Source organism: Acanthochromis polyacanthus, chromosome 10 (genome assembly GCF_021347895.1).
Source record: "Acanthochromis polyacanthus isolate Apoly-LR-REF ecotype Palm Island chromosome 10, KAUST_Apoly_ChrSc, whole genome shotgun sequence".
Classification (NCBI taxonomy): domain Eukaryota; kingdom Metazoa; phylum Chordata; class Actinopteri; family Pomacentridae; genus Acanthochromis; species Acanthochromis polyacanthus.
Genome location: NC_067122.1, coordinates 29,088,248 through 29,115,148, shown reverse-complemented (window position 1 = coordinate 29,115,148; position 26,901 = coordinate 29,088,248). Strand labels below are relative to the sequence as shown.

Here is a 26,901-nt window from a genome sequence, read left to right as displayed (position 1 = left end):
CATTACGTGCTGCTGCCATAAGGGATTTGCTGGTTGCCATGGATACAGCGGAAGCCAAGTGTCCTACGCTGGAGGAAGAATAACAGCAGCACATCTTAAGGCCGCCTGACACAGACTAATACAAAAAATGAAAAGCGACAGACAAAAACAGAAATGTTTCGATGGCGAGATGTCGGTCCCCTGATTCCACGTGCCATCTAGCTGAATGTGTGCTACGCCCATGCTGCTGACCTCCACAAAGGGCTCTGATTTCTCTGCTCCAGGCAAGGTTACACTATCCTGCCTCGGATGATTCATTAAGCTCATGAATCTTCATCTGGGCCTTGACCTGCTGGGGCAAACCCGCCTTGGGAACAAGATTTTAGTCCAAATAGCACATCTCCCAGAGTCCCAAACTCCTCCACAGCCAGGTGGGTCGTGCTGATGCCTCCATCTTATCACCCTGAAGTCTCACTATCAAAAATGACGATGAGATTGAAGATACAGTCGACAGAATACAGTCACTTACAGGGTGTAGGGCCTCAGCCTTGGGGACAGGGTGGGGAGTGTCTGGAAAGAGTAAAACTACTGGAGAAGGAGCCATCTGATTGAGTTTGGGGGATCTGATTAAAACGTTTCCTGTACAGCTCCCTCGAGAGATATTCTGGATACAGGGCAGAGCCACAACCTCTTTAACGCAACATATCAGCCGCAGTGACTTGAGACAGAAGCAAGTTGTTGAAAAAGTTGAAAAAAGACAGTTTTTATGTTAATATATATGAACAGACACAATTGACACACAGCTTTTAAGACAAACACTCACACACGCACACATATACAGATACACACCAAATAAAATGAGTCTGCGCCGAAGCATCTAAACAATATCTCGTCTCGTGTTTGCAGTGAAATTGCTTTCGCTTGTCTGACCGTTTTAATTCACTAGATTCAGAGAGACCTCATAAATCATTCAAAGCTCATATCAGTCATGGGGCAAAAACGATGCCGGCTTCACCCCCGCCTCCCCTCCTCACAGCGCTGTCTGGCAATAACAGAGCCAACACACACACACGCAAAATAGTAGTGACACAGAAACAGTATTAAGTGCCTTTTGTGCCAAGACACTGAGTTACTGAGGGCCAAGTGGCACACAGTGAAGCTATTAGTCTATCTAAAGGCACAGTTCTGTATCCCCAGGCCACACTTATTCAGTCACTGTGACCGCAACTCAGTCTGTGTGTGACTGTCTCAGAGTCAGAGAGCGTGATGAGGCATGCCGGTGACTCAAAGCTAATCTTTTCTGGCCGTACACCGCCCGCACCTACAAGGTGTGTCTGCATGCAAGGCGTGTGGGTATGAGGGAGGACATGGATGGTCTGATTGGCATCTTCCATGAGTGTAGTCAGCAATTATGGGATTACCTGCATGATGAAATCCTGTTACTCCTCAGACTTTTCTTTAATTTGCATGTACACTTATCAGACTGAAGTACAGTGTAGCAAGAGATACACAGAAGAGCTGTTTGTGTGTGACTGCACACGAGTGTCAGTGGAGTCATCTGCTGTGGCTTCTAGATATAATATCTGTACAAAACACTGCTGCACTTCTGAGTTCAAAGCCCACAAAGACACCTCCCTGCATCATATAACTGACTAATTTTCATTCAGCCGGCAGACTGACGACAGCAACGACTTTTACTGCTCACTGTTGGTCAACAAACCCTGAATCACATGTACTATCACATGTTGTTTTATATAATGATTAACAGTGGATGCAGGGACATTAAATAACCCACAGATAAAAACAAAAACAAAACTTGTATTGATTTTGCAAGAAAAACAACAGCTGGGAGAAATCCGGCATCCTTAAGGTGGCTTACAGCTACAAATCTTTAGTTAATACATCCATCAGAGCTACAAATCAATAACTGATTAACAGTTTAGTTGCTGGAAGCATTATTTGAGTCATTTATCAGAGTTTTCAGCTTATTAAACCAAAGTTTCTTATGCTTTTGTCACCATATAGTAATTTTAAGCTTAGATACTTTGGGTTTGGGGCACATGTCAATATAACCTTAATAAATAATTAATCAAAAACAGCTGATTTAGTAACAATAATAATAAAAAATGTTAGTGGCAGGTATAACTACAATATCACGCACTGTAAATTAATCTATGAAGTGAATATGACACATATGAAATGACACGACATTGATTAGCAGAGACTTAAAGGTTTTATACGTGTATGTCATATTTGATTTTAAAATAGCGTTTCAGTCACTTTTATCCTAATCTTATTACCATAAATAATTTGAAGTTAGAACATTATATCGGTTTCCAGTAGACTTTTCGTCTTACACCACAGCTACCTCACTATTTCCATTTTGCCACGCAGCATAAAGTTAACGCTCCCACCCCATTTTGCACGTCAAACCTACAAAGAAACTGCTCTAAAACAGATGTTTGACTTACAGCAGCTGCAGCAAAAAGTCGAAGTGAACATCGTATTCCTTATTCCACATCTCGGATCTTGGAAATCAGCGGTTAAAGGCGCGCTACGGACCGACCGCCTCATCATCCAGTAGTCGGCAAAATCCGCATCGGCCCGGTTTGTTCCTTAACTTCCAGCCAAATCAGATTTCTCCAGAGGTGGGGACCAGTCAGAGATAATTACAGCCCTGGTCAGAGCTGATCAATTACTCCAGCACAGTGTCAACAGGCAGTGTTTGGAGGATTTTTCCTTGAAGTTTCTTGGCTGGTCTGAACGCTGCGCTCAGGAGAGGATGTTGGGGGCGGAGACTGCTCAGACTTTTCCTGATGAATTACAGTGTTCCTAGTGGTGGCTCTACAATGGCCCTGTGTGTCCAGGCCAGCTACACTTCCTCTGCACTGAAGTAAAAGGGGCTGAGAGCCAGCAGATCGCTCCAGTATCTGTGGGGGGCGTCCTGTATTTACACTCCTCAAGTTGCTTTTCAGTTATTGCATGTGGTTGCTTCTGCACGTTCATGTGTGAGTTGCCTCAACAACCTGTTTTGCAAAACTAATTATCAATTTTTAATGTAAAATGAGGCATTTAGTTAAGAGGGCAAGTTATAAATAAAAAAGATGCCCTCACAACACATACATGCACAGAATTTTATAACACACTGAGACGTCTGTGCATGCTGCCTTCAACATCTGAATGTCTCCTTCCTCTTTTTTTAATATCATGGAAAGAAGAAGAAAAATAGAAAAAGCAGAGGTCAGACAAGCAGCTGCAGGGTCAACAGTATAAAATGTAGAAGATCTGCGTTAATACATTCAGTCCTGCAGGTTATTAGCTCAACACAACAACGACTACATTCCAACAACACACACATTCAGAGGGCTTTCTTGGAGACTGCCAAACACTGGTCACAAGTCTTTTTTTTTTTTTTTTTGCAGCTTACTGCCATGACTCAACCTTTGTCATTCACACACAATGGATTTTTCGCAGACAGCAGAATTTATAAACCTGCAGCAGCACAGATGTGGATGCTCTCGTGGCAGCCGGCACATGGGGAAAAAGTGATTCGTTTTCGGAGTAGTTGGCCAGAAAAGGGTGCACATGCTTCTCAATAACATGTGCAACCGATTAGAAGAAGTCCTTGTTTTGTGCTTTTCAATCAATCAGCCTCGAAAAGGATTTGAGGTTTGGACTTTGAGCTCAATCTTGCAACACTGTAGACACCAATAAACTCAACATATAAAAAGCCACATATCAATTTATTACAGCAACAGTCCTGTTTCTATTCATCCGTCTATACTGGAAAGACACCGTATCACAGAAAGCTGAATTATCCTCTTAAACATCTGTATTAGATCATTCCTGATATTAGGTTGATATTGTTGACTGGAAATCAAACTAAAAGTATTTCTTAAAGCCCTTGTAATACCCATTATGTTTGAGATGCATCTGATATCCTTCCTTGAATCTCAACATGTAGCGTAACCTACTACAACACTCAAGAGATAAATCAGCTGGACCAATATATTTGCTAATATTGTGCAGATATATTGATAATAGTCTATACGTTACTTGAGCTGATTATGTGGTCTTAATTAGCCAAATTATTCTCCAGCGCTGAATGTTCTAGCTCATTATCATTCTGTTTAAAAAAAACCTGGCTGGTTTGTATTTCTTTAAACCTATCACAACTATTTGGGTGATGCTGAGCCCAGGATGCAGCAATGGTGCCCCCGCAAAAAAGCAACAGGGAAATTGTTTTGGTGCAACATTTGCACACAGGGAGGTTAGCACTGTCAACAAAATGGATAACAAACCTGTCATTTTTGACATGTAGGTTGCTGCTTGGAAGTAGTTGCTGCTATTTACCACAGAAAAGTGGGATTATAAAAAACAGTAATATCGAAAGGGAAAGAGGAGACGAAAGCTGTGCGAAATGTCTCTTTATAAATACATTTTTAAAAAAACGTACACCAGTACAGTAACTGGTATCAATCAGGTATCATTTACCTCTGGTGAGAAGGGAGTAAATTATGTTGTATTTAAATTTTGTCCTTTTTTGTATTAGGTTTGATATTGCAAAACCTGACTGATGTCCAAAATGACTAAGAAACAACAAGAGCATCTAAACTTTACAGCAAAGTTCATGATTGTAAGCTAAATTGCTGTACTTGTCCCCCTTTAAAAATACTCTCTATTTCCTCAATAAGTAGATATAGTTGAGGTATTTTTAAACTGTTAATTCACGAAGCACATGCAAATGAAGGTTATGATATTCAAATGAGAACACTTTACAACCATACCTTAAAAATAATGACTAAAAAAATGGAGAAGCCACTTAATTCAGAGATTATATAGTAAAGTTAAGCACTTTCAACATGCAGCAATGATAATCTTATTAAATGGTAGAAAATGTTCTAATTAACTTAACCATGTGACTATTACTAACTGAAGTCAAAAATGAGAAAAATTACTAGAAATTCAGCTTAAATTTTACTGTATAGTTCCTGATTGTAACTGTGCTTTTCTCCCTTGAAAAAATAATTTCTTACTCTGTGGCAGATACAGAACAGGTATTTCTAAGCTGTGGATCCAGAAGGCAAAAACACTCAATTCAAATCTACTTAAATGAAAATAATGACATTCAAATAAGAACATTTATTTCCAACATAATGAATAGTTGTCAAAAACCACGACAAATTAAACTCCTGTGACGTTTAAAGCTGCATAAGAAAAATACAGCATGGCTAATTTACACCAGTGTACACTGGCATCAAAAAGAAAGACTTACATTACCACTAACAATAAACTACAGAAACCAGTTAATTTCCAAAATTGCATACTCATTTTTAGTACTTTTATTTGGCAACAACAACAATGATCTTGTAAATGTAATTGCTACAAACCTGGGTTTTATGTTGTGGCTTGGATTGCTTTCTTGTTCTCCCTCTCTGCTCTCTCAAACACAAAAACAAGACCCAAAAAACACCTACTCAGCTGCAAACAATGGACAATGGTGACCTCTTTTGGCTGGGTGAGACTAATTATGTTCAGGTGTGGGACTGTGTTTGGCGCAACAGCTTCGTCTGACAAAAGCTACAAAATAACTGCCAAAAAACAGGCAAAAAATATTTTCTAGAGTGTGGCTCGACTTCCACTGAGCACCCACAGGAAGTGCTGAAAAGACGCCTCAGAGGAGAGAAATAGAAGAACCTCATTCACCCAAAACAGTCGGCGCTACAGTAAGACTGTGGGCTGTGTCATAAAACAGAGTCGAGCTATAAATAGCCAGGGATAAATCTTTCGGCATTGAAATTATTCAATTTCTGTGTGTGTGTCTGTGGTGAGAGGGTGAAAGAGAATTTTGTATGTGTTGTTTTGCAAAAAGTGCATGCGCGTCTATTTATGTCTGTGTGACTGTGCGTGGATGAGTGTGTCCATATCACTGCCTGAGTGAGAGCCAGGAAAGGATAATCTGTAGGATGTTTCAGCAGTGCTATAGAACCACGCTAAGGGTTTTATTTCCCAAAGTGACATCCTGGAATATGTGAGAGGGAAAGAAAAATATCCAGGGTGTGAAAGATAGATATAAAGAGCTCCCATATCTGTCTCACTGAGCGAGTTTCAGGATGTATGAGAATTAAATGCATTTTTTGTTTATGCATGCACGCTGCTGGCCCACATGTCTTTAACGTGTATGCACGTTTCTGCACTCGATACCGTGTATGAAAGAGATTAGTCCACATGGCAGAGCTGCTTCTCTGATATGGAAACAACTGCGCCCGGCTTTTATCTGCTCTGCTTGGGCTTAGATCAAGTAAACTCATGAGTTAGTGGGAGGAACACACATTTGCAGCATGTTTCCCACACAGATACGCATAGGAACACATGAATGCATGCAACAGATACTGCACAAGTGTGCACAGGGTGTACAGGCGTTCATAATCTCCACATCCTATAGCATGACTTTTGCGTACTGGTTTGTGCTTTAATGTGATGCTTCAAAGAGGCATGTTCACGTCACTTTGTCTCTTTGAGCGTTTCTCTGAGAGTGCAGGGATACTACACTGCAGTTTGCACTATCACATGAGCAGCATTCAACTAGTTGCCTCCAATGTGCAGATATAGCCTTCTCTGTATTAAGCTGCTAGACAGACAGAGTGACAGACAGACAGGCAGTCAGTATGTTTTTTATGGTGGTTTTAGGATCCTCGACAGATTAAGGTTAAGCCTTAACCTTAGTAACGGTCCCTGCAGAGACCAGAGATCCACAACTACTGTCAAGTAGAAATCGCTGACTAACAAACCCAACAAAGATGTGATTGACTGATCGAAACCTGGCTGACAAACTACACAAAAACTGACTGAAATGCCTGAAAACTAACAAGCAGGTTTGCTGAGTAAGAGACTAGTACTGTCACTTCTTATCTGCATGTGCTGGACAGCATGTTTACAAAGTCTGAAATACTTGTCAATTTCTTCCATATCCTGGTGGCCGGCTGCCGACTTTACCGCCTTCATCCATTGATGTCAGAATAATCAGTAACAGCAGCAAGTGGATCTACAGGGAGAGTTTGGCTGAGGTGAGATTAGGTTTCTTGTCTCCGCCTGGGGCGTCATCAAAGCTCTGTCTGTTATGAAAGTTGAAGCCTGAATTTTGTGAGTATGCACCAGGGCTGTGAGCTTTGAAAGCCGTCTGAATCACTTTGGATTAGGTAAAGATCAATAAATCTGTGTTGTTTCTTTTCATTGATGCTTTACATAATGACAAAGGTTTATCCTGTTAAAGAATCTGTAGATATACGATCAAAGTACTCATAAGAAAAACTGGAGAATCACTATTTCAGCTGCATTCACAAAGACCGTGTTACATGTGTAGCACTGATTTATGACTCACTAACAGAGTTTCTGAAGCATTTTGAGACGCATATGCTGATCCAACTGCTCCACACTGCATGCCAATGATTTTCTGCAGACACACGATTCTGTCTCTTCCACCTTCTTGTCGTTTGGATTCACTCTATAACACCAGTAATGGAAAATATCCATGTTGTGTAGACATGTTCTCACATGTGTGCCTTGCAAGAATAATGATCAGTGTTCATTACTTATCTACATATTCACTAAAATAAATGTTTATAGCACAGTTTTCAGTCGCACAAGCTGTTTGGCAAAGTCAGGGAAAGTCAGTTGAATAGAATAGAATAGAATAGATCTTTATTGTCACTGTTACAAAAAAAACAATGAAAATCGGTTTAGTACTCTCCGAATAGCAGCATTAAGAATAAACTCTATAACACACCCTTTAAAAAATACATACAATATATACAGTTGGTTTGGTCTTTTACTTAGGTTAAGACTGAAAAATCAGAACAATTATGGCATTAATGTTGTCCAGAGGATAACCTCTATTGCCACTGTGATGTTCATATTGGTGGTTATGAGACAAATGTTTAGAACTACTGCATGGATTGTCATGAAGTCTGGTAAAAAAAAAAATAAAAAAAATGCTGACCCCATAAAGATGATTTATAGTTCTTTCAGCTATTTAACCACGCCTGACGAACGTCAGCGGGGTTACTGCATTTGGTGCGGTATCTGGCTGGCTGGGTAAGTATGTATGTAAGTATGTATGTATGTATGTATGTGGCTATGTCCGTTCCGATATCTCTGCAAGTGCTGAAGTCAGGATAATCAAACTTGGCACTGAAGATCAGTCTAAGGCCCCCTGCTCAGCTGTGGAGTTACAGGTCAGCAGATCAAGTAGGAAGGGAGACACATGCGATGATCAAAATTGATACATATTGCATCATTTGTATAGGGAGGACAGGGTTTTCGCCAGTAGAGGGCGTGGTTCTGCTCTCTACTGAGGGCTCGTCTAGTTCCATGATGAAGTCGAAATTTGAATTAATTTTAAATACTTCTTAGATTTTAAAATGCTAACATGCTAACAATTAGGTTCTACCCGATACGCTGTCATTCTGAGCATATTAACGCGCCAACATTAAACGTAAAGCATTGCTGTGTCCAAGTCCTGCCTCACATAGCTGCTAGTGTGGACTTTTTTTTCCCCCCAATTTATGGTTAAGGTACGTCATCCAAAACAACAAGTGACACAAGTGGAAAATGCAGTACAAAAACACCACAGAAATAATAACGTGGCAGCAGCACCTGAATAGAGATATCATTTAAAAGAAAATAAACCTAGGAATTCATTCTAGTCCCAGAAATTCTGGATGACAGGTGAAGAAATGGACTGACAGACTGACTAATAACTAAAAGTCTGCCAAGCTGAGCAACTGACTGATTGACTCGCCATTTTTTATCCGTTGTTCTGCAGTGGCTCTGTCCTGCGGTGAAAAAGACTAGTTGTCCACGATGCCTGAGGTGCCAAAATGCATAACTGTGCCAATTCTGTGGCTACCCACTGGCAGGAATGAAGGTAGGGAGAGGAGAAGTGAAAGATAAGAAGCAGCAGCAGGATTGCACTGCAGGGGAAATGGAAGAGGAGAAGATGCGAAGAAAAAAGGGGGATAGTGTGTATGTGTGGAGGATGCGGAATGAGATAAAGTGAGATAAGACGGATAAAGTGGAGAAATGAATAGAGTGTCAGGAGGTGAGATGGAGAGAACAAAGAGAATGAGTGACAGAATAAAGAAGAGAGGAGATGAAATGAAACAAGGAAAGACGTTCACATTACACATGGATGACATAATGTATATGGATAGGACACATTTTTGATGAAAAACAACACAATAAGCAGCCTTTACAGCTCGTATAAATAAATGTTTTGTTTTGACACACACTTGTTTCACAGGCTCCGTGAATCATAAAAAGTGTTCAATGTTAATTTTAGGTATTATTTTGTCCCATCTGTCTAATTAGGCATCCCTAAATAAAGAAAAAACTTCCAACAGCGCTGTAGTGTTTTATTTTAATTATTGCCATTTATATTCATCCTACTTCAACCTACTTTAATTCAACTGGGCTGAAAAGCAGCCGTTATAAATTATGCACACTCCCGCTAGAGAATATTACAAGACAAACTCGACTTGGATCAGAATTGTTGATGCTTGTAACTTCTTCCTTTTAAATATCCAAAAAAACTGACGTTGAATGAGTATCAAGGACCTAATAAAGTGTCCTTAAAAGTCAAACTTTCCCTTTAAGACGGACTAGCAGATGTATCCACTCTACATTTAAGTGCTCGAATGTCTGGCAAGCTGGCTAACACAGCGCAATAATCACTCACTTACACACATACACACTCGCTGTAAGACCCCGCTGGGCAGAGGAAAGCTGAAGACGATGATGTCATGACATAAACAATAGCTCATTCAGTTTGGCGCTGGTGGTCAGGAAGCAAGGCTGTGCTTAAAGGACAACATCTGTAGACCGGGGTGAGAGAGAAGGGGAGAGAGAGGGGAGAGCAGAGCCGACATCCAAAATCCTTCATTCATCTTAAAACTCATACTGAGCTGTGAAGCACCAGGAGAGTCTGACAACAAATCCCAGCAGTTAGCTAAACAGATCATGTCAGAGGTGTGTGCATCTATTTGGCATTCCATTAAGTGTGTAACTGTAGAAACTAGGGATAGATATGTGCTTTTTTCAGAGCCGATACCGATGCCAGAATTGGTGATCAAGACAGACTGAACATATTTAGAACAAGGAAAACACTCAGAGAGTGCAGTACTCCAAAAAGGGCTGTTCATTCCCCCATATGGCATTGTCAGAAATGGAGCATTTTTTTTAAAACGGTGATGCCGTGCTGCTATCTCGCAATGATACAGAAATCTTTAACAAATCCATGGATCCAGACTATAAGCCGCATCACTGCCAAAATCTAATCAGTTGGTACTTGTGTCATTTCTGGCCTTCCCTGAAAATTTCATCCAAATTAGTTGGTCCTTTTCTGAGTCATGCTGCAAACAGACAGACAGACGGACAGACAAACGTACGGCGATTGTCACATAACTCTGCCATGTTCCTCAGCGAAACAACAAATATTCATTAACAACATGTGACAGTAGGGACCCTGTCATTCATAACTAGGCATCTCCGTTAATAAGGATAACTAAAGCTGAATATAGACGATAGCAATAAGAGTGACGAGCATCAAAGGATGTTCGGACGCTCTCTTTTGTTTACTGTAAGGTCCACTAATTGAGATTGAACAGTTTGTCTTGGCATCTTATGTTGTTTTATTACTTTGATTGCCCACTAAAGCCCATGTCTTAAAGCGATATTAGTTATTGTTTTGTCAAGACACTGTTTCAGGGTAATCTGTGACTGCCTCCCAAATTAGCTGCTAACCATTAGCATAGACACTGTGAAATTTTCTGTTTTGTGGCAATGGCTTCTTGTTGTTCAGTTTTTGGAGGGTCTGTCTGCTGTAGAGACAATGACTAGAGACGAAGAGAAGTAGCTACATCAGATTCAAAGTAACATGTTTAATTTATCAAAAGAGATATCTTAAAAAGAGATATCAATGCCAAATATCAACTCCAGTACTTCCCCCAAGCTGACAATTGGTCTGTCCATAGTAGAAACTGTGCAGGGGGGCAGTGTTAGAGAGGAAGGGGTTCTGTACATGCCAGCCAGCCAGCCAGCCAGCCAGACGTATAGCCATAGTTCAGATTACATGTTTTTTCCCATATGGTTCCACTTACAGCCTCCCCCTTCAGTGGCTCTGCACTGTCTTCCTCAACCCTCATTATTGCTATTAAGATAAATAAACATAAAAAAAGTAGTGTCAGCTGTTGTGTTTTTTCACAGTCCCTTGGGGTTTATGCAAATGATGGTCAGACTGAGTGAGTGATCAGAGATCGTGTGAAATCTCAGTATTGCCATAAATATCTACTGACAATCTGCGACAAAGGAAGGATGTGCTTGCTGTTCAGTTCGTACAAATGATTCAATACACTGACAGGCATCCCAGCATCTTATTTCCATCCTGCTGTGTAAATTTTCTCACATACAAAACTGTCACACTCGTCCTATGAATTCAGTTTCCGTTCAAAGATCTTCTGTCGTGCATACACCTTTTGTAATTTGGCAGCACCGTGGTTATCTCTCATCACTGTGCAAGTATGCTTTTACAAAAATGGTTGAACAGAGCAAATACCTGAGTCACAGTCTGCAGGTCTGTTGCGTGAACTTGCTGTCAGGATTTACTAAGCTCTCACACACTGCCAGCTCCTATCACTTCAGATGCAGCATTCCTGTTCCAGCAGTGTCTCTTCATAAAAATGTAACAGCGCTCCTGCTGCAACTTTGAATTTTTCAGTCTGACCATTTTGTTTGCTTGATGCTGTTTAAGTCTGCTGTGTAGCACTCTTACTCAAGTGCTCAAAGCTGCACAACCGTGTACAAGTCTCTATCTTTTCCAAAGGTACAAAGGGTTTTAGGCTGAGTAACATGAATCTTCTTTTTATCCTCTGCACTTTGTTTTTTGTTGCTTGGCTGGTTCCTGTTTGGCAGGCTACTAAAGGTTCGTGAGTTTTCATGTATGTACAAACCACTCTCTTTTAAAGAACCAGACCATCTCATTCACCTCCAACTAACCCTGCTACCCCCTCTCTGAAAGATCCCACAGCTAGGTCTCACTTGCTCATGCCACCTGCTGGTTGAGACAAGGTCACAGCAAGTTAATTACACTTTAGTACGACATCTGCCCAAAGCTTCAACAAACCGACACACACTGGAATCTGTCATCACTGATCTAAACTTTCATCCAAATGCTTCCAAAATTCACAGCATAAAAAAAAAATTTGCAAAAGTAACTAATAAATTTTATATCTGAGGCTGCATGTTTCATCTACATTGTTACAGATTAAAAGGAAAAGTGAGTTGTATTCACTTAGAAGCTGGTTGTACCACTGGAACAATATAGACAAATAAATAAATATCACAACAGTGAAGTTTCTGATTTAAAAATATATGTATGAAACAGCAAACATCCGGTTCATCTCGAGTTAACAAGAAACCTACTTTGCACTGCTCATTTTTGGAACAAAACCTTTCCACAGTATTTTTTAAAAAGTGCCAAGAAACAACATAACAGTAACAGGAAATAAGACAACCACATCACTTTTGTTTATACTGAAAGAGCAGTCAATGACATTTATAATTATATATCTCTTGTGTGTAAGGTTAGAATATTTCTGACCGTGACAACAGCGAGTGGTAATACAAAAAATAATACTATGAAGAAGGAAAAGGTGATGTGCACTGATAACACTTACAACAAAACTGACCTGCATACAAAATAAAGCACTGGAATGGACATGCGTATATTGCTCTGGGTTTCTTCAGGAATTTAATTTATGTTTAGACAGAAAGTACACCCATAGAATAAGGCTAAAACTAAGTGCTTCCTGGCTAGAAGAGTTTTGGCAGTCCTAACAAAGGGAGTTTAGGCAGCTCCAGAGGAAAATCACCAGCACTAAAATATTAACAATTGAAAACAAAAATTTGAATTTCCTAATCTTGTCAGGTCTGTGATTCTCGGTCAGGTCATGGTAATCCTAGTCTTCAAGAACCTGAAAGAGAAATTCAGTTGCTTTCTTCTGAAACTCCTAGGAGCACCATTTTGTAATCAGATTCATTAATTGGGTTTTATTTACTCAAGTATATGTTTTTGTTCATTGAATGGCCAGAGATAGCAGGAAAGTGCAAGGATTTCTGTCATATACACAGACTCAATGTACTGTACATGATCTTATATGCTGACTGTGACACATAGTTCCAAACCTAAAGGCTCATTCTGAGTCAGGAAAACCCTGATCAAAGGTGGTGAAATACACATTTCTAAACACAGGGACCTAAATTTACTAAGACTGACCCCCATCTTACCTGACAGAGTTGGTCATGGCTCCACAGCCTTCCATGGCTCCCTGGAAGTCTGTATGGTATCCATTGGGGATGGCCCAGCGTCCAGGCTGGCTCAGCACAAACTCCGACCTGCTCCCTGGTATGGTGGTCCTCAGCGGGCTTCCTCCTACTCCAGCTTTTGCTCCAGCTCCACGGACAGCACACTCCCCGGCCGTGAGATCAGCACCTGGGGCGTCGGGTCCAGTCTCAGCCCCCTCCTGCTCCTGAACCGTTGCCAACTCCAGCTCCAGCGGTTCAGGACCCTGTAACAGTGCCCTCTGTTGGATGAGCGGCGTCAGTGGCGCCTCGAAGCTGACGCAGCTGTCCGTCTCATCTGTGAGGGACAGCACGTCCAGAGAGTCCAGGCTGCTGTAGCAGGTTCCTCCCCTCAACAGGGCAGACTCTACAATGCGTTCAAATGTGGAGCTGAAACCATCTTTGTTGTCCACCCTACTTTTCTCCCTCTCCTCCTGCAACTGTCTCTCCTCTTCCTCCTCCTCTTCCTCCTCCTCCTCCTGGACTTCAACCTGTTCAACAATCTGCTCAAACGCCGAGCTGAAACTGTCCTGATTTTCTCTTCCATCTCCCTCTTTCTGCACCTCTTCCTCCTCTTCCTCCACTTCAGTGTCAGCTTGTTCTACAGTCGTCTCGAAGTTAGAGCTGAAAGTGTCTAAATGTGTTTGCGTCGCACCCTCCTCTCCGCCCTCATCTTCCTCAGCCACTTCATCCTCGTCATCATTCACACCTATACCATTTGCCAGTCTGTAAAGGAAAATGACAAATTATCTTTAGCATATAAATTAACCGTACAACAGTTTCATTGTTGAGTTTTACACACATGCAAAACAGATCATTCATATTCACTGCTGAAATAATTCCTCATTCAGGAGAAGTCTGCACACTGGGCAAATATTTGAACCTGAATAGTCACACTGACAATTGAAGCAAGATGAAAGATAAAAAAGCACTGTGCTTTTTGCTTCTTTGTGAACAGCTGGAAGCTCATCTCCGTTCATCTGTCAAAGCATCACTATTTCATCCTTTTTATCTAAAACAGTAGAATACTACTGTTCTGCTGTTTGCTGCTAATGGACAGAAATAAGACATTTAATTAGCATCACGTCAGGCTGATGTAAAACAGCAGCAACAATATACACACGTGGACAAAATTGTTGGTACCCCTCAGTTAAAGAAGGAAAAACCCACAATTCTCACTGAAATCACTTGAAACTCACAAAAGTAACAATAAATAAAAATTTATTGAAAATTAAATAATCAAAAACAGCCATTACTTTTGAATTGTTGATTAACATAATTATTTAAAAAAACAAACTAATGAAACAGGCCTGGACAAAAATGATGGTACCTCTATAAAAGATTGAAAACTATTTGACCAGAGTGACATGATTAACTCAGGTGTGTCATTTAATTGACATCACAGGTGTTTCCAAACTCATAATCAGTCAGTCTGCCTATTTAAAGGGAGACAAGTAGTCACCCTGCTGTTTGGTGAAAAGGTGTGTACCACACTGAACATGGACAACAGAAAGCGAAGGAGAGAATTGTCCCAGGACATCTGAAAAAAAATTATAGACAAACATCTTAAAGGTAAAGGCTATAAGACCATCTCTAAACAGCTTGAAGTTCCTGTGACAACAGTGGCTCATATTATTCAGAAGTTCAAGATCCACGGGACAGTAGCCAACCTCCCTGGACGTGGCCGCAAGAGGAAAATTGATGACAAATTGAAGAGACGGATCGTTCAAATTGTATCCTAAGACCCCAGAGCAACCTCCAAAGAAATTAAAGGTGAACTCCAAGGCCAAGGTACATCAGTGTCAGATCGCACCATTCGTCGTTGTTTGAGCCAAAGTGGACTTCATGGGAGACGACCAAGGAGGACACCACTGCTGAAAAAAACTCATAAAAAAGCCAGACTGGAATTTGCAAAAATGCATGTTGACAAGCCACAAAGCTTCTGGGAGAATGTCCTTTGGACAGATGAGACCAAACTGGAGCTTTTTGGTAAGGCACATCAACTCTATGTTCATAGACTCAAAAACCAAGCATACGAAGAAAAGAACACTGTCCCTACGGTGAAACATGGAGGAGGCTCAGTAATGTTTTGGGGCTGCTTTGCTGCATCTGGCACAGGGTGTCTTGAAAGTGTGCAAGGTACGATGAAATCTGAAGACTATCAAGGCATTCTGGAGAGAAATGTGCTGCCTAGTGTCAGAAAGCTTGGTCTCAGTCGCAGGTCATGGGTCTTCCAACAGGACAACGATCCAAAACGCACAGCCAAAAACACCCAAGAATGGCTGAGAGAAAAGCGTTGGACTATTCTAAAGTGGCCTTCTATGAGCCCAGATCTGAATCCCATTGAACATATGTGGAAGGAGCTGAAACATGCCATTTGGAGAAGACACCCATCAAACCTGAGACAACTGGAGCTGTTTGCCCATGAGGAGTGGGCCAAAATACCTGTTGACAGCTGCAGAACGCTCATTGACAAATACAGAAATCGTTTAATTGCAGTGATTGCCTCAAAAGGTTGTGCAACAAAATATTAAGTTATGGGTACCATCATTTTTGTCCAGCCCTATTTCATTAGTTTGTTTTTTTTAAATAATTATGTTAATCAACCATTCAAAAGTGATGGCTGATTTTGATTATTTAATTTTCAATAAATTTTTATTTATTGTTACTTTTGTGAGTTTCAAGTGATTTCAGTGAGAATTGTGGGTTTTTCCTTCTTTAACTGAGGGGTACCAACAATTTTGTCCACGTGTGTAGTGCGTTCTTATACTCCTGTGCATTTCTCCCTTCTCACTGCAAATCAGTAGCTTTCTTGCCACATTTCAAGCTTTTCTATTGTCATCTGTCTTTCTGACACAGCAAAAAAAAATGAGTTACTGGTTCCTTCATCCCTATAAAATTAAGTATTTTCATTTAGTTGAGGCTTGCTGCGTATTTATTTTGTAAAAAAAAAAAAAAAAAGTGAGTGAAGCACATTAAGCTAATTATGCACCAGAGAAAAGTATTTGCCATTTAAACTATTCAGGACTGAGAAGTGAAGCTCTGTCGTGATATTAATGGAAAGCATAAAGGTGGGTTGTCCAACCACTACAGGCAGTCTTAGGCTATTATAACAAAGAAAGTCTGTCTGAATGTGTGTTTATTAAATCTCTAAACCCAAAAACCTACTGGTGGGTTTTAATTGCCAAAATTACACTAGTTACCAGGGCCAGAAACTATAAAAACAGGAATCCAATCCAACCAAATCTAAGCTAAAAATTGTGATATTTTATCAAAATGACTTAATTCCAAATGTGTCACTTAAAAATGTGCCCAAAATAAACTGTTTCCTGTTGGTAGTTTCTGTCAAAAATAAAAATTCTGAGCTCCTTGTTGCAACAGAGAAGCCATTATTGACTCAGCTGTGACCAAAAGTCACGTGACAAAAATTCAGGGATTTTTGACTGAACTGCAGGCTGTGTTTACACAGCAAATAGGCGGCAAGGAAGGAAACAAATCAAAAATATAAGCGTCACCATTTTTTTACAGTACTGGTAGCATCTGTGGGCATTTGGAAGAATGTTGTACATGTTGAGTCTGGGTTGATTCAACTTGTGATTTCTCTTTTTTATGATTTATAGCACAAAAAGACACGTTTGAGTTCTCTCTGCTTACGGCCATGGTTGTGCTGTTGCAATAGAGGACTTTATATCGCAAGGAAAAATAATGAGTGAGTAAAAATGTGACAGAAGCAAAAAATATGGCCACAAACTGCTTGGGGTTCAGAAGGTTAAGATGAAAGCTGTAAAAACTGCTGATTGCATGTGGAACCATTTTCTTGCTGATTTTAATTTTATATCCTCTTTTGACACCTAAAGATCAAAGCATTTAGTCACACTTTAACATCATTACACTGTATATGTTGTACAACAGTAAATACATGGACTCACTTCCCAGCTGGCTGTTGGTTAGTTGCCTCCTCCTCTGTAGATGGCTGCATTTCTTCATTTCCCTTGCCCTCCTCTTCCTCTTTCATCTCCTCTGCTTCACATGTTGCCTCCTCCCCCGCTGAGCTCACCTCCACATTCATACATCCTTCCTCTCTCGTCTCTTCGCTCTCTCCCTCCGCCTCCCCTTCTGCCTGCTGATGCTCATCTCCAATGCCATCTTCCCTCTCCTGCTTCACCTCACCCTCCACTTCTGCCCTCCCATCTCCTTCCCTCTGTGTCCCCGCTTGTCCCCCATCCTCTCTTTCTCCGGTCTCGTCTTCTTGTTTGTCTATCTCCTGCTTTGCCGTGGCCTCCAGCTTGTGCTCATCTGCCTTGTTCTGTGTCTCTGCAGTCGTGTTGGGCTCCACTGGGTTTTCTGGTGGGGTGGCAGAGGGCAGATCCTGCCCCTCCTGGGTCATGGTGCCCTTCACTGAGGGGAGAGACTGTCTACTCTGTCCAGATATGAGGATCAGAGCTTCAAATCAGCAACTAGGAAGAACCCTTTGGTGAGAACACAGAAGCAGAAAGACACACAGAATAGAGAAATATCAGTATAAAATGAAAGTAACGAGCAAATATGAAGAGGTGCAGAAGGCAGCGTTATGAAATGACTGCAATAACCATGGCAGTACAGTCACTTGATTATTTCTAGTCTAAATTGCAAGTCACTGAGGTCACCCTCAACAAAGCAGCAGCTGTGCATGTGTGTTGCAGTGTTTTTCTAAGTGTACATGTGTGTGTGCGTTAGAGAGGGAGATGTATATGCCTGGAACACTTTGTCCTCTGCACCAGATGATCCCCAAACTGCTACGAAAGGAGGGCAGGAAAAAGGTAGAGAAAGGAGACAGCAGAGGAGCTCAGGCAGGCGAGAAGGCAGATTTGTTTAATAAACCCCGCAGATTCCTGTCAGAATGATCCTACAAACTCATAGCTGGCTCTTGATCTATGTGGAGATTTTACAGCTGAGCAGCTCTCTGTTTCCATGCCCGCTTCCTCTGTGCTTTGTGTAAATGCATGGTAGTAACCTGAGATTTGAACATGTGCCTTAATGGTCTACTGTTACTCTAATTTGCAGAGCTGTTGGAGCAGGCGAGACCTCTGTACAGTAGGTCTTCCTCTATTCTTACTGAGGCTCAAGGGCAAATGCTAATGAGCAGCTCTTAATTACAGCTCTGCAAAGACAGTTAGGGGTGAATTAATGGTGGCTTTAATATATCATTCTTTTTCGAAAAATTTTTTTTGTGAGAATAATAATTGAATTATCTTTTTGATAAAGTGATGAATTGGATGAGGAATTTGCTCAGTGTGAAATGACTACCCATGAAAACCAAGCAAAAAATGTACCAACAATTTCAAGAAATGATTACTGGTAAAGCAAAACTGCAAAGATTTTGTTGGTTCCAGCTTCTCAAATAAAAAGAGAATATCACTGTTTGAGCTTCTGGCTGTTGGTTGCACAAAACGTCAAACATATCGCATGTTCTAGGTCCAGAATAAACTTTCACTCTCAAAACTGAACAAAGGGTCTTTAAAATGTTTAGAAAAATGGAAACATGAGCTTGTGCAATTGAAAACTGGGAAAACTTTATGAGCTGAGGTAGAACAGCTACTGATGGTTCTTTTCCAAACGTTGTTTCCAAGGTCACGAATTGACTTTCCACTTCAATCAGCAAAAATATTTTCTTTTTAATTTTACATATTCTTGTTCCATTGTGTTATAATTATCATAAAGAGTGCAGCCAGGAAGCAGCCCTGTCTGCCTGATCCAACCAGACACTGACACACTAGATCTCTGCTCTGCTGAGTCATCCGCTTCAAGGGACTTGTAGCATAACTGCAGTAAAATATTTACTGGATTCATAGCTTTTCTGATGGCGTGCAGATGCAGGTAAGAACCTAGTTAGGCTGAAATGAGCCTCCGTAATCCTGCCAAAAATACTTTGTGGTTTCTCAGGGGGAAATTTGTAGCATTTCTGTGTCAAACTGCAGGAAGAAAAATAGGGCCATAGCGAAGAGGAAAGATTTGTGACAGGCTAGGATGCATGCCAGCTTTGTATCTATGATGTTGCACGTGTTTTGGCTTGGCCCCTGAGCATGAGGACACCAGAGGCCCACTAAATGTTTCATCAGAGCTGCGAAAGGATGATGCAAATTATGCAGAGCCCGAAAAAAAAATCCTACAAATTGCTCCCTCATCTCAAGTTCCTAATTAAAGCAGAACTTTTTCCTCTTTCAGGCTTCATGCCATCACACAACTGCAATAGTGCTGTGGAAGTCTCAATCCCAATCGCCGTGGGAACACTATTGTTAAAGCGCTCAAAGGCAAGAAAACACCTTGGTTTTATGCTATCATCTTCCTCGTTGCATTTCAGTCTAAACGGGAGAAAACTGTGTTGTGTCAGAGTCAGAAATACACAGGAAGAAATGTCTGAATATACAACAAAACATTACAAGCAGCCACTGTGTGTGTGTGCTACTGTAGCCTCCTCTAATCCTTCTCTCTCTGTCTGCTGTTGCAGTGATCTCAGAGAAGAAACTGACTGATGTCTCAACAAATACTTTCTGAATACACCATCAGTGATTGGCCAATTCATTGCTTTCCTTTTATAGTTTTTTTTACCAGAAGGATTATGCACATTATTTATTTGTCACCAGGCTGTTTCAGTGTAGTCCATCTGCAGAGGCATCAGTCAAGTGGCCATTTCTAATGACACACGAAGAACGATGCATCTTAGAAACAGACCTAAATCACTCACATGAATTAATATCTGCTTTAACAACTCAGGTACTGACTGCATAAAATATGAACTATGCAAAGGCAAACATGCACAATTTGCATCCATTTATGGTATTCCACCAAGACGAATTTGCACATATTACTGTGCAGACACACACAAATAACGGTGACACATCTCCATAAATGGAAACTGTTATGAAACCAGACACGATAAGTAGGAATTCTCCACGTCTCCAGTGTCTTGGTTTTCTCCCACTCTGTCCTCTTCATCTGTTCTACATTATGTTTTCTGCTATCTCACAGTCTAACTCAACTCTCTCTCTCTTTCCTTTCCTTTCTGTCTCGGCCTCTCATTTTGTAGTAATTGAGGTAAATGGGTCTCATCCAGTGGAAAAAATAACAGAGAAAGAGGACTGTGGAAGTGAGCGGTGCTATGAATCCGGCTGCTGAGGAGAGACAGCAAATGTGCTCAGACACCCCACATGGACGGATGCAGAAAACAGAGCCAACGATAGAGAAAGGGAGTGTGTGTCTCTCAGTTTTTGTGTCTCTGTTTATACAATGGCTATCAGGAAGGACTGACTGCATTCCACTTTTGTCAGCAGAACACTGGGCCTCTTAAGTCTTATCAATTTCCTTTAATTGCAATCGGACCATCTGCCAATCATGTGAACAACACGTAAACACATCTGAAATCATGCCCCCCCCCCCCAGTCATGAAACCCACCAATCCAGTGAGAATGATGCTGATTAAAAGGCCAAGATGCTCTTAAATTGCTCTTTCCTGCCTCTTTTATATATATATACAGTGCCTTGTGAAAGTATTCGGCCCCCTTGAACTTTTCAATCTTTCGCCACATTTCAGGCTTCAAACATAAAGATATAAAATTTTAATTTTTTGTCAAGAATCAACAACAAGTGGGACACAATCGTGAAGTGGAATGAAATTTATTGGATATTTTAAACTTTTTTAACAAATAAAAACCTGAAAAGTGGGGCGTGCAATATTATTCGGCCCCCTTGCATTAATACTTTGTAGCGCCACCTTTTGCTGCAATTACAGCTGCAAGTCGCTTGGGGTATGTCTCTATCAGTTTTGCACATCGAGAGACTGAAATTCTTGCCCATTCTTCCTTGCAAAACAGCTCGAGCTCAGTGAGGTTGGATGAGAGCGTTTGTGAACAGCAGTCTTCAGCTCTGCCCACAGATTCTCGATTGGATTCAGGTCTGGACTTTGACTTGGCCATTCTAACACCTGGATACGTTTATTTGTGAACCATTCCATTGTAGATTTGGCTTTATGTTTTGGATCATTGTCCTGTTGGAAGATAAATCTCCGTCCCAGTCTCAGGTCTTTTGCAGACTCCAACAGGTTTTCTTCCAGAATGGTCCTGTATTTGGCTCCATTCATCTTCCCATCAATTTTAACCATCTTCCCTGTCCCTGCTGAAGAAAAGCAGGCCCAAACCATGAGGCTGCCACCACCACGTTTGACAGTGGGGATGGTGTGTTCAGGGTGATGAGCTGTGTTGCTTTTACGCCAAACATATTGTTTTGCATTGTGGCCAAAGAGTTCGATTTTGGTTTCATCTGACCAGAGCACCTTCTTCCACATGTTTGGTGTGTCTCCCAGGTGGCTTGTGGCAAACTTTAAACGAGACTTTTTATGGATACCTTTGACAAATGGCTTTCTTCTTGCCACTCTTCCATAAAGGCCAGATTTGTGCAGTGTACGACTGATTGTTGTCCTATGGACAGACTCTCCCACCTCAGCTGTAGATCTCTGCAGTTCATCCAGAGTGATCATGGGCCTCTTGGCTGCATCTCTGATCAGTCTTCTCCTTGTTCCAGGGGAAAGTTTAGAGGGACGGCCGGGTCTTGGTAGATTTGCAGTGGTCTGATACTCCTTCCATTTCAATATGATTGCTTGCACAGTGCTCCTTGAGATGTTTAAAGCTTGGGAAATCTTTTTGTATCCAAATCCGGCTGTAAACTTCTCCACAACAGTATCTCGGACCTGCCTGGTGTGTTTCTTGGTCTTCATGATGCTCTCTGCACTTTAAATAGAACCCTGAGACTATCACAGAGCAGGTGCATTTATACGGAGACTTGATTACACACAGGTGGATTCTATTTATCATCATCAGTCATTTAGGACAACATTGGATCATTCAGAGATCCTCACTGAACTTCTGGAGTGAGTTTGCTGCACTGAAAGTAAAGGGGCCGAATAATATTGCACACCCCACTTTTCAGTTTTTTATTTGTTAAAAAAGTATAAAATATCCAATAAATTTCATTCCACTTCACGATTGTGTCCCAATTGTTGTTGATTCTTGACAAAAAATTAAAATTTTATATCTTTATGTTTGAAGCCTGAAATGTGGCGAAAGGTTGAAAAGTTCAAGGGGGCCGAATACTTTCACAAGGCACTGTATCTCTGTCTGTCTGCACTGCAAAGAATGCACATGTACACTTCAGCTTAATTTATTGATCCCTGAGAGTCACAGTCCACTGAGAGACTCCAGCGATAAGCATGAGTGGTCTCTATAGGCAGCAACATTCTTGAAGTAATAAGAACAATGAAAACACCAAAGTGAGACAATCTTACTGGAGCATAAAGAGTTAATGGCATTGCATCCTCAAGTTCAATACTTATTTAATTCATCTTGAAATTGTGCATGCGCTTACACTTTTTATGAAAAATGGGGAACCTTACATTTCAAGACATAGAAAATTTCTAACATGCACAATATGCTCCATGTTTGATGAAAAGAAACCTGCAGTGGGGGGGGGGGGGGGGGGGGGGGAGGCTGCAAAGCTGGCATCATTTTTTACATCTAAATCCATCCATTAGCTATACACGCTTAATCCTGTAAAGGGTCACAGAGAACTGGAGCCTTTCCCAGTTGACATTGGGACAGGTTGCCAGTTCATAGCAGGATGAACACAAAGAGACCGACAAGCATGCATGGCCAATTTAAAATCACCAATTAACCTAGCGAGCACTGTGGACTGTGGGAGGAAGCTGGACACAGGGAGAACATGCAAACTGTGTTCCTACTGCTAACCACTGCACCGTCACCCAACACCACCTTTAACATCTGTATTAACTACTAAACACAATAGCCAACTGATAAGTAAACCAGTTTGGGGCTTACCTTTCAAAAAATACCTTTCAAAATCAAAAAATCTGTAGTCTTCACTATCAATTCTGTGTTTTGAACCTCAGACATTCTTGAACAGAGCTCCTCCAGAATCACAGAAGACAATAAACAGCTAATTTCAGAGGCTAAGAAGCACCCTGCTCGATTTTTAAACTGACCTTTCAGAATAAAATCACTGGAGTTTGACTTTGCACAGTCAATACATGAAAATAAAACAACTGGATGCTTTTGTGCCTTTAAACGGGGCCCTTGTCCAGTGGACTGGCAGTGACTGAATGTAACACGATGCAGTGCAGAGGATTACCCAGGATTCTCTGAGAGTCTAACAAATGACAGAGATGCACAATAGGAAGGAAAACCAGGCTGCAGGTTTTCTGACACAACTATTGTGATATGAAGTGATTAAATTACAGCCTCAACATTACATTATAGACACTCATGTTATGCTGCTGTGCTCTATAAAGACTAAATCTGCTTAATCCCTTCTATCTATCTATCTATGTAAATTGTTTGAAAGCTCCACTCTGCCTGCAGATGCTGTTGTTGGGGATCACTGCATGTCCTTTTACCACGTTTAAGTGGTGGAACGAGCCGCCAATTGACCACTTTTAACTTGTCTGACCTTGTTTCATTTGTAGTGCTGCCCGCGTTCATTTCAAACAAAACATTTGTGCAGCCCTTTTGTTTGTGCTCTGTGCCATCACGAGGGTTCCTTACTAAAAGGCGGCACCACAGCACCGATGAGTGGTGTGAAGGACGCAGCGCTTCACTGTAGTAGTCGTTGACACCAGGTTGATTACCTCGTTTTTGAAAATGTCAACGACACTACAGAGTGCACAGATAGTTCATACATACATGCACAACCGGCACAGCATTTGTTTTATGTTTGCTTTGGTTGGAAAATCTAAAGCAGAGGAAAAACAGGAGAAATTAGAAAGTGAGGGAGCTAAAACACAGAATCGGGGTCAAAGCAAAACAAGGGTATCACAACAGACACCTAGACGCTAACACTGCCAGGACAACCCTCTAAATACTGTTCATAAAGAGCTAATTAGCAATCAAAATTAATTTATGAATCTGCAAGCTGATAGATGGTGTCTCATCTGCATACTGAGGACACAGAAGGAAAACCTCCCCTCCTCCTCCCCCTCCACCTCTCTGTTTCAGTCCATCAGCAAGACATGCCGACAAAAAAAACACTGCAGCCTCATACTATAAGTGACCTACTGACCCTGTTCATAACATGCAGCATTATATCTGCAGCCACAGAGTGCTGAGACAGAGTCACCTTTAAAAAAAAATGCTGTTGTGTTGCAAACGCAGCTGCAGAGAGGAAGAAAATAATTTCATCATTTCCTGGTCATAAGCTTGGAACAGGAAAGCAGGAAACGTGGACCTGGAGACAGTCCAGAGTGCTTTCCTACAGCCTCCGTGACTGCCACAGAGCCTTCAACTAGCCACGCCGGACTACTGGAGCGTAACAGTCCGCCAGCTCCCCCAAATCACCCCAATATGTCACTTCTGTGCCGTCAAGGTCAACTGTCCTCTCACATTTTGTCAGTCTAAACGCTTACATCTAACTCTGTGCTCACAGTAATGTGCTCTTTTATCTTGTTTTTGGGTTATATTCCCTCATTAACATACACAAACACCCATATAAGAGCCATTTTGTGCCTTAAAAATGGCATGTTCTTTGAATTTTGGATTTTCAGTGCAAATAAAATTAATACACATCATATTTTTGCAGTCCAAAAAGCAGATTTTCACACCACTGAATGTGCAAAATGTTGCATATGGTTTTGGCCCTGATGTTACAGATCGGCTTCAGAGCTAATAAAGTCATCTGAAGGATTATACAAGAGAGAGTCAGAAGAAGCAAAAGAGTAGAAAGAACAGTCTGCTGTCTGGATGTCTGACACCTTGAGCTAAAAAATGAATACACTGGAGAGAGATTATCGCGTTTTTGCCCTCACTAGGGGGAGAACGAAGCATAATGCATGCAAATGTCTATAATTAAGATAACAGGGACTTTTGGGGATGAAACATAAGCGGCCATCAGACACCTGTTTAAGAAAAAAAAAACTCTGCACATTTTGGTAGCGTTCAGTCCAACACCGTCAAAAAAATAAATCATTTCTATACATAGACTCCCGTAGGCAGTTAGTTTGTCCTGGATAGTTAGCAGAGATTTTATAGCAAAGTGTGAAATGGTATTTTAATCTCTTGTGTAAGATTATCCCTGTGGGGGCTTACAGGATGCATCAGACCTTATATTTATATGTGTGTGTGTGTGTGTGTGTGTGTGTGTGTGTGTGTGTGTGTGTGTGTGTGTGTGTGTGTGTAGGATGCAATGCAATAAGCTCAGTTTTTTACAATGGAGTCCCCCAACGGAAAGACATAAACAAACAGCAGACAGACGAGGGTATTGTCTCTCTCTCCCTGTCTCCCTCTCTTAGCGTTTGTGCGTGTGCGTGCATTTGTGTGTGTCCCAGCCTCCTCGAGCCAGTAACCATGACAACAGGATGGCTGGGAGACACGGTTCAAGCTCAATTGAGGCCGGTGGTTGTGTCTTTTTTTTCCCATTTTCCTTCTAAAATAGACCTTGGTCGCGTTTCAAGATCGACTTGTCCCCCCCCCTTAAAAAAAGGCGAAGAGGAAACGTTTTTTTCCACCAGAAATAAGCGAGAGAATAACACGCACACCTTCTATAAATCCCACGGCCTGCACGCTGCATATCTTCCAGCTTAGCCCCACTACTAAAGCTGCATTTGTGCTCACAGATTTGACAAAACAGAAATAAGACAGCCTCCCCTGCTCGGTAATTACTAAAATAACTCAAAGACGCAGTATCTAACGGTGAAACTGCCGGTTAAGCGGCTAACTACCGCCGCTGCTAGCTCGGCAGATGATAACAGTGGTCTTAAATTAACGGCTCCACACTCACCGGGAAAACGCAGCCAGACGCTGGAGGAGTTTCTCCGGCTCTCCTCTTTCTCTTTCCTCCCCCGCCTCTCCCGCATCCACACCGGGCTCTGAAAGGCGACGGAACCGTCTCCTCTCCTCCGCCGGTACGCGCGTGTTCACGTCCGAGGTTGTCTCGCGCCTCCGTTGCTACGGTTTTGGTGGGGGGGTGGGGAGGGAGAGAGGGGGGCACACGGGAGGTCCGGATGATGAGATGAATGGACGGACAGACGGAGGCGTCGTCCCCGGGTCTCCTCCTCCTCCTCCTCCTTCTTCTCCTTCTCCTCCGTGGATCCGTCTGGTTGAGCGGCGGCTGGTGAACCGGCACCGTCACTCACACCGTGGACGGGACGTGTCTCCGGGGCCTGTTGATATCACACACCGCCGCCTGCGGAGAAGATTAGCGCTGTTGACACAAGCGCTTCTCACTCATGATATCTGTCCACACCTGGGATGCGTTCAAAGACCCCGTCATTAGAACGAGCTGCGAACTAATTTAACCCCATTATCAGTGAAGCCCAGATGTTGTTGATGCAGACGTTTAGAAGCATGCAGATGATTTACAGACGGTCAGATAGTCCAAAGTCTAAAGTCCTGCAGCTGTCATATCCTGGATGCTGCATTGGTCATGCTGCGGTTCGGTTTAGGCAGGAATTTGATGTCTGCAAGGGAAAACATGACCTATGAAACAGTC

The 26,901-nt window shown here is 41.7% G+C and overlaps 1 protein-coding gene across 2 annotated transcripts in view; it reads right to left on the bottom strand.

Annotated features, from left to right (window-relative positions):
• The window catches only part of psd2 (pleckstrin and Sec7 domain containing 2), a 43,057-nt gene extending 16,418 nt beyond the window's left edge, over nucleotides 1-26,639 (bottom strand). The window contains exons 1-3 of one of the 2 annotated variants that reach the window (XM_051954052.1): nucleotides 26,191-26,639; nucleotides 17,304-17,843; nucleotides 13,321-14,100 (exon numbers count right to left, since the gene is read on the bottom strand). In XM_051954052.1, the coding sequence (XP_051810012.1) occupies nucleotides 13,321-14,100; nucleotides 17,304-17,761 (1,238 nt within the window). In that variant the 5' untranslated portion in view covers nucleotides 17,762-17,843; nucleotides 26,191-26,639. The remainder of the gene's footprint in view (nucleotides 1-13,320; nucleotides 14,101-17,303; nucleotides 17,844-26,190) is intronic. The other variant, XM_051954053.1, reaches the window with a different exon arrangement.
• Between the last annotated feature and the right edge of the window lie 262 nt (nucleotides 26,640-26,901).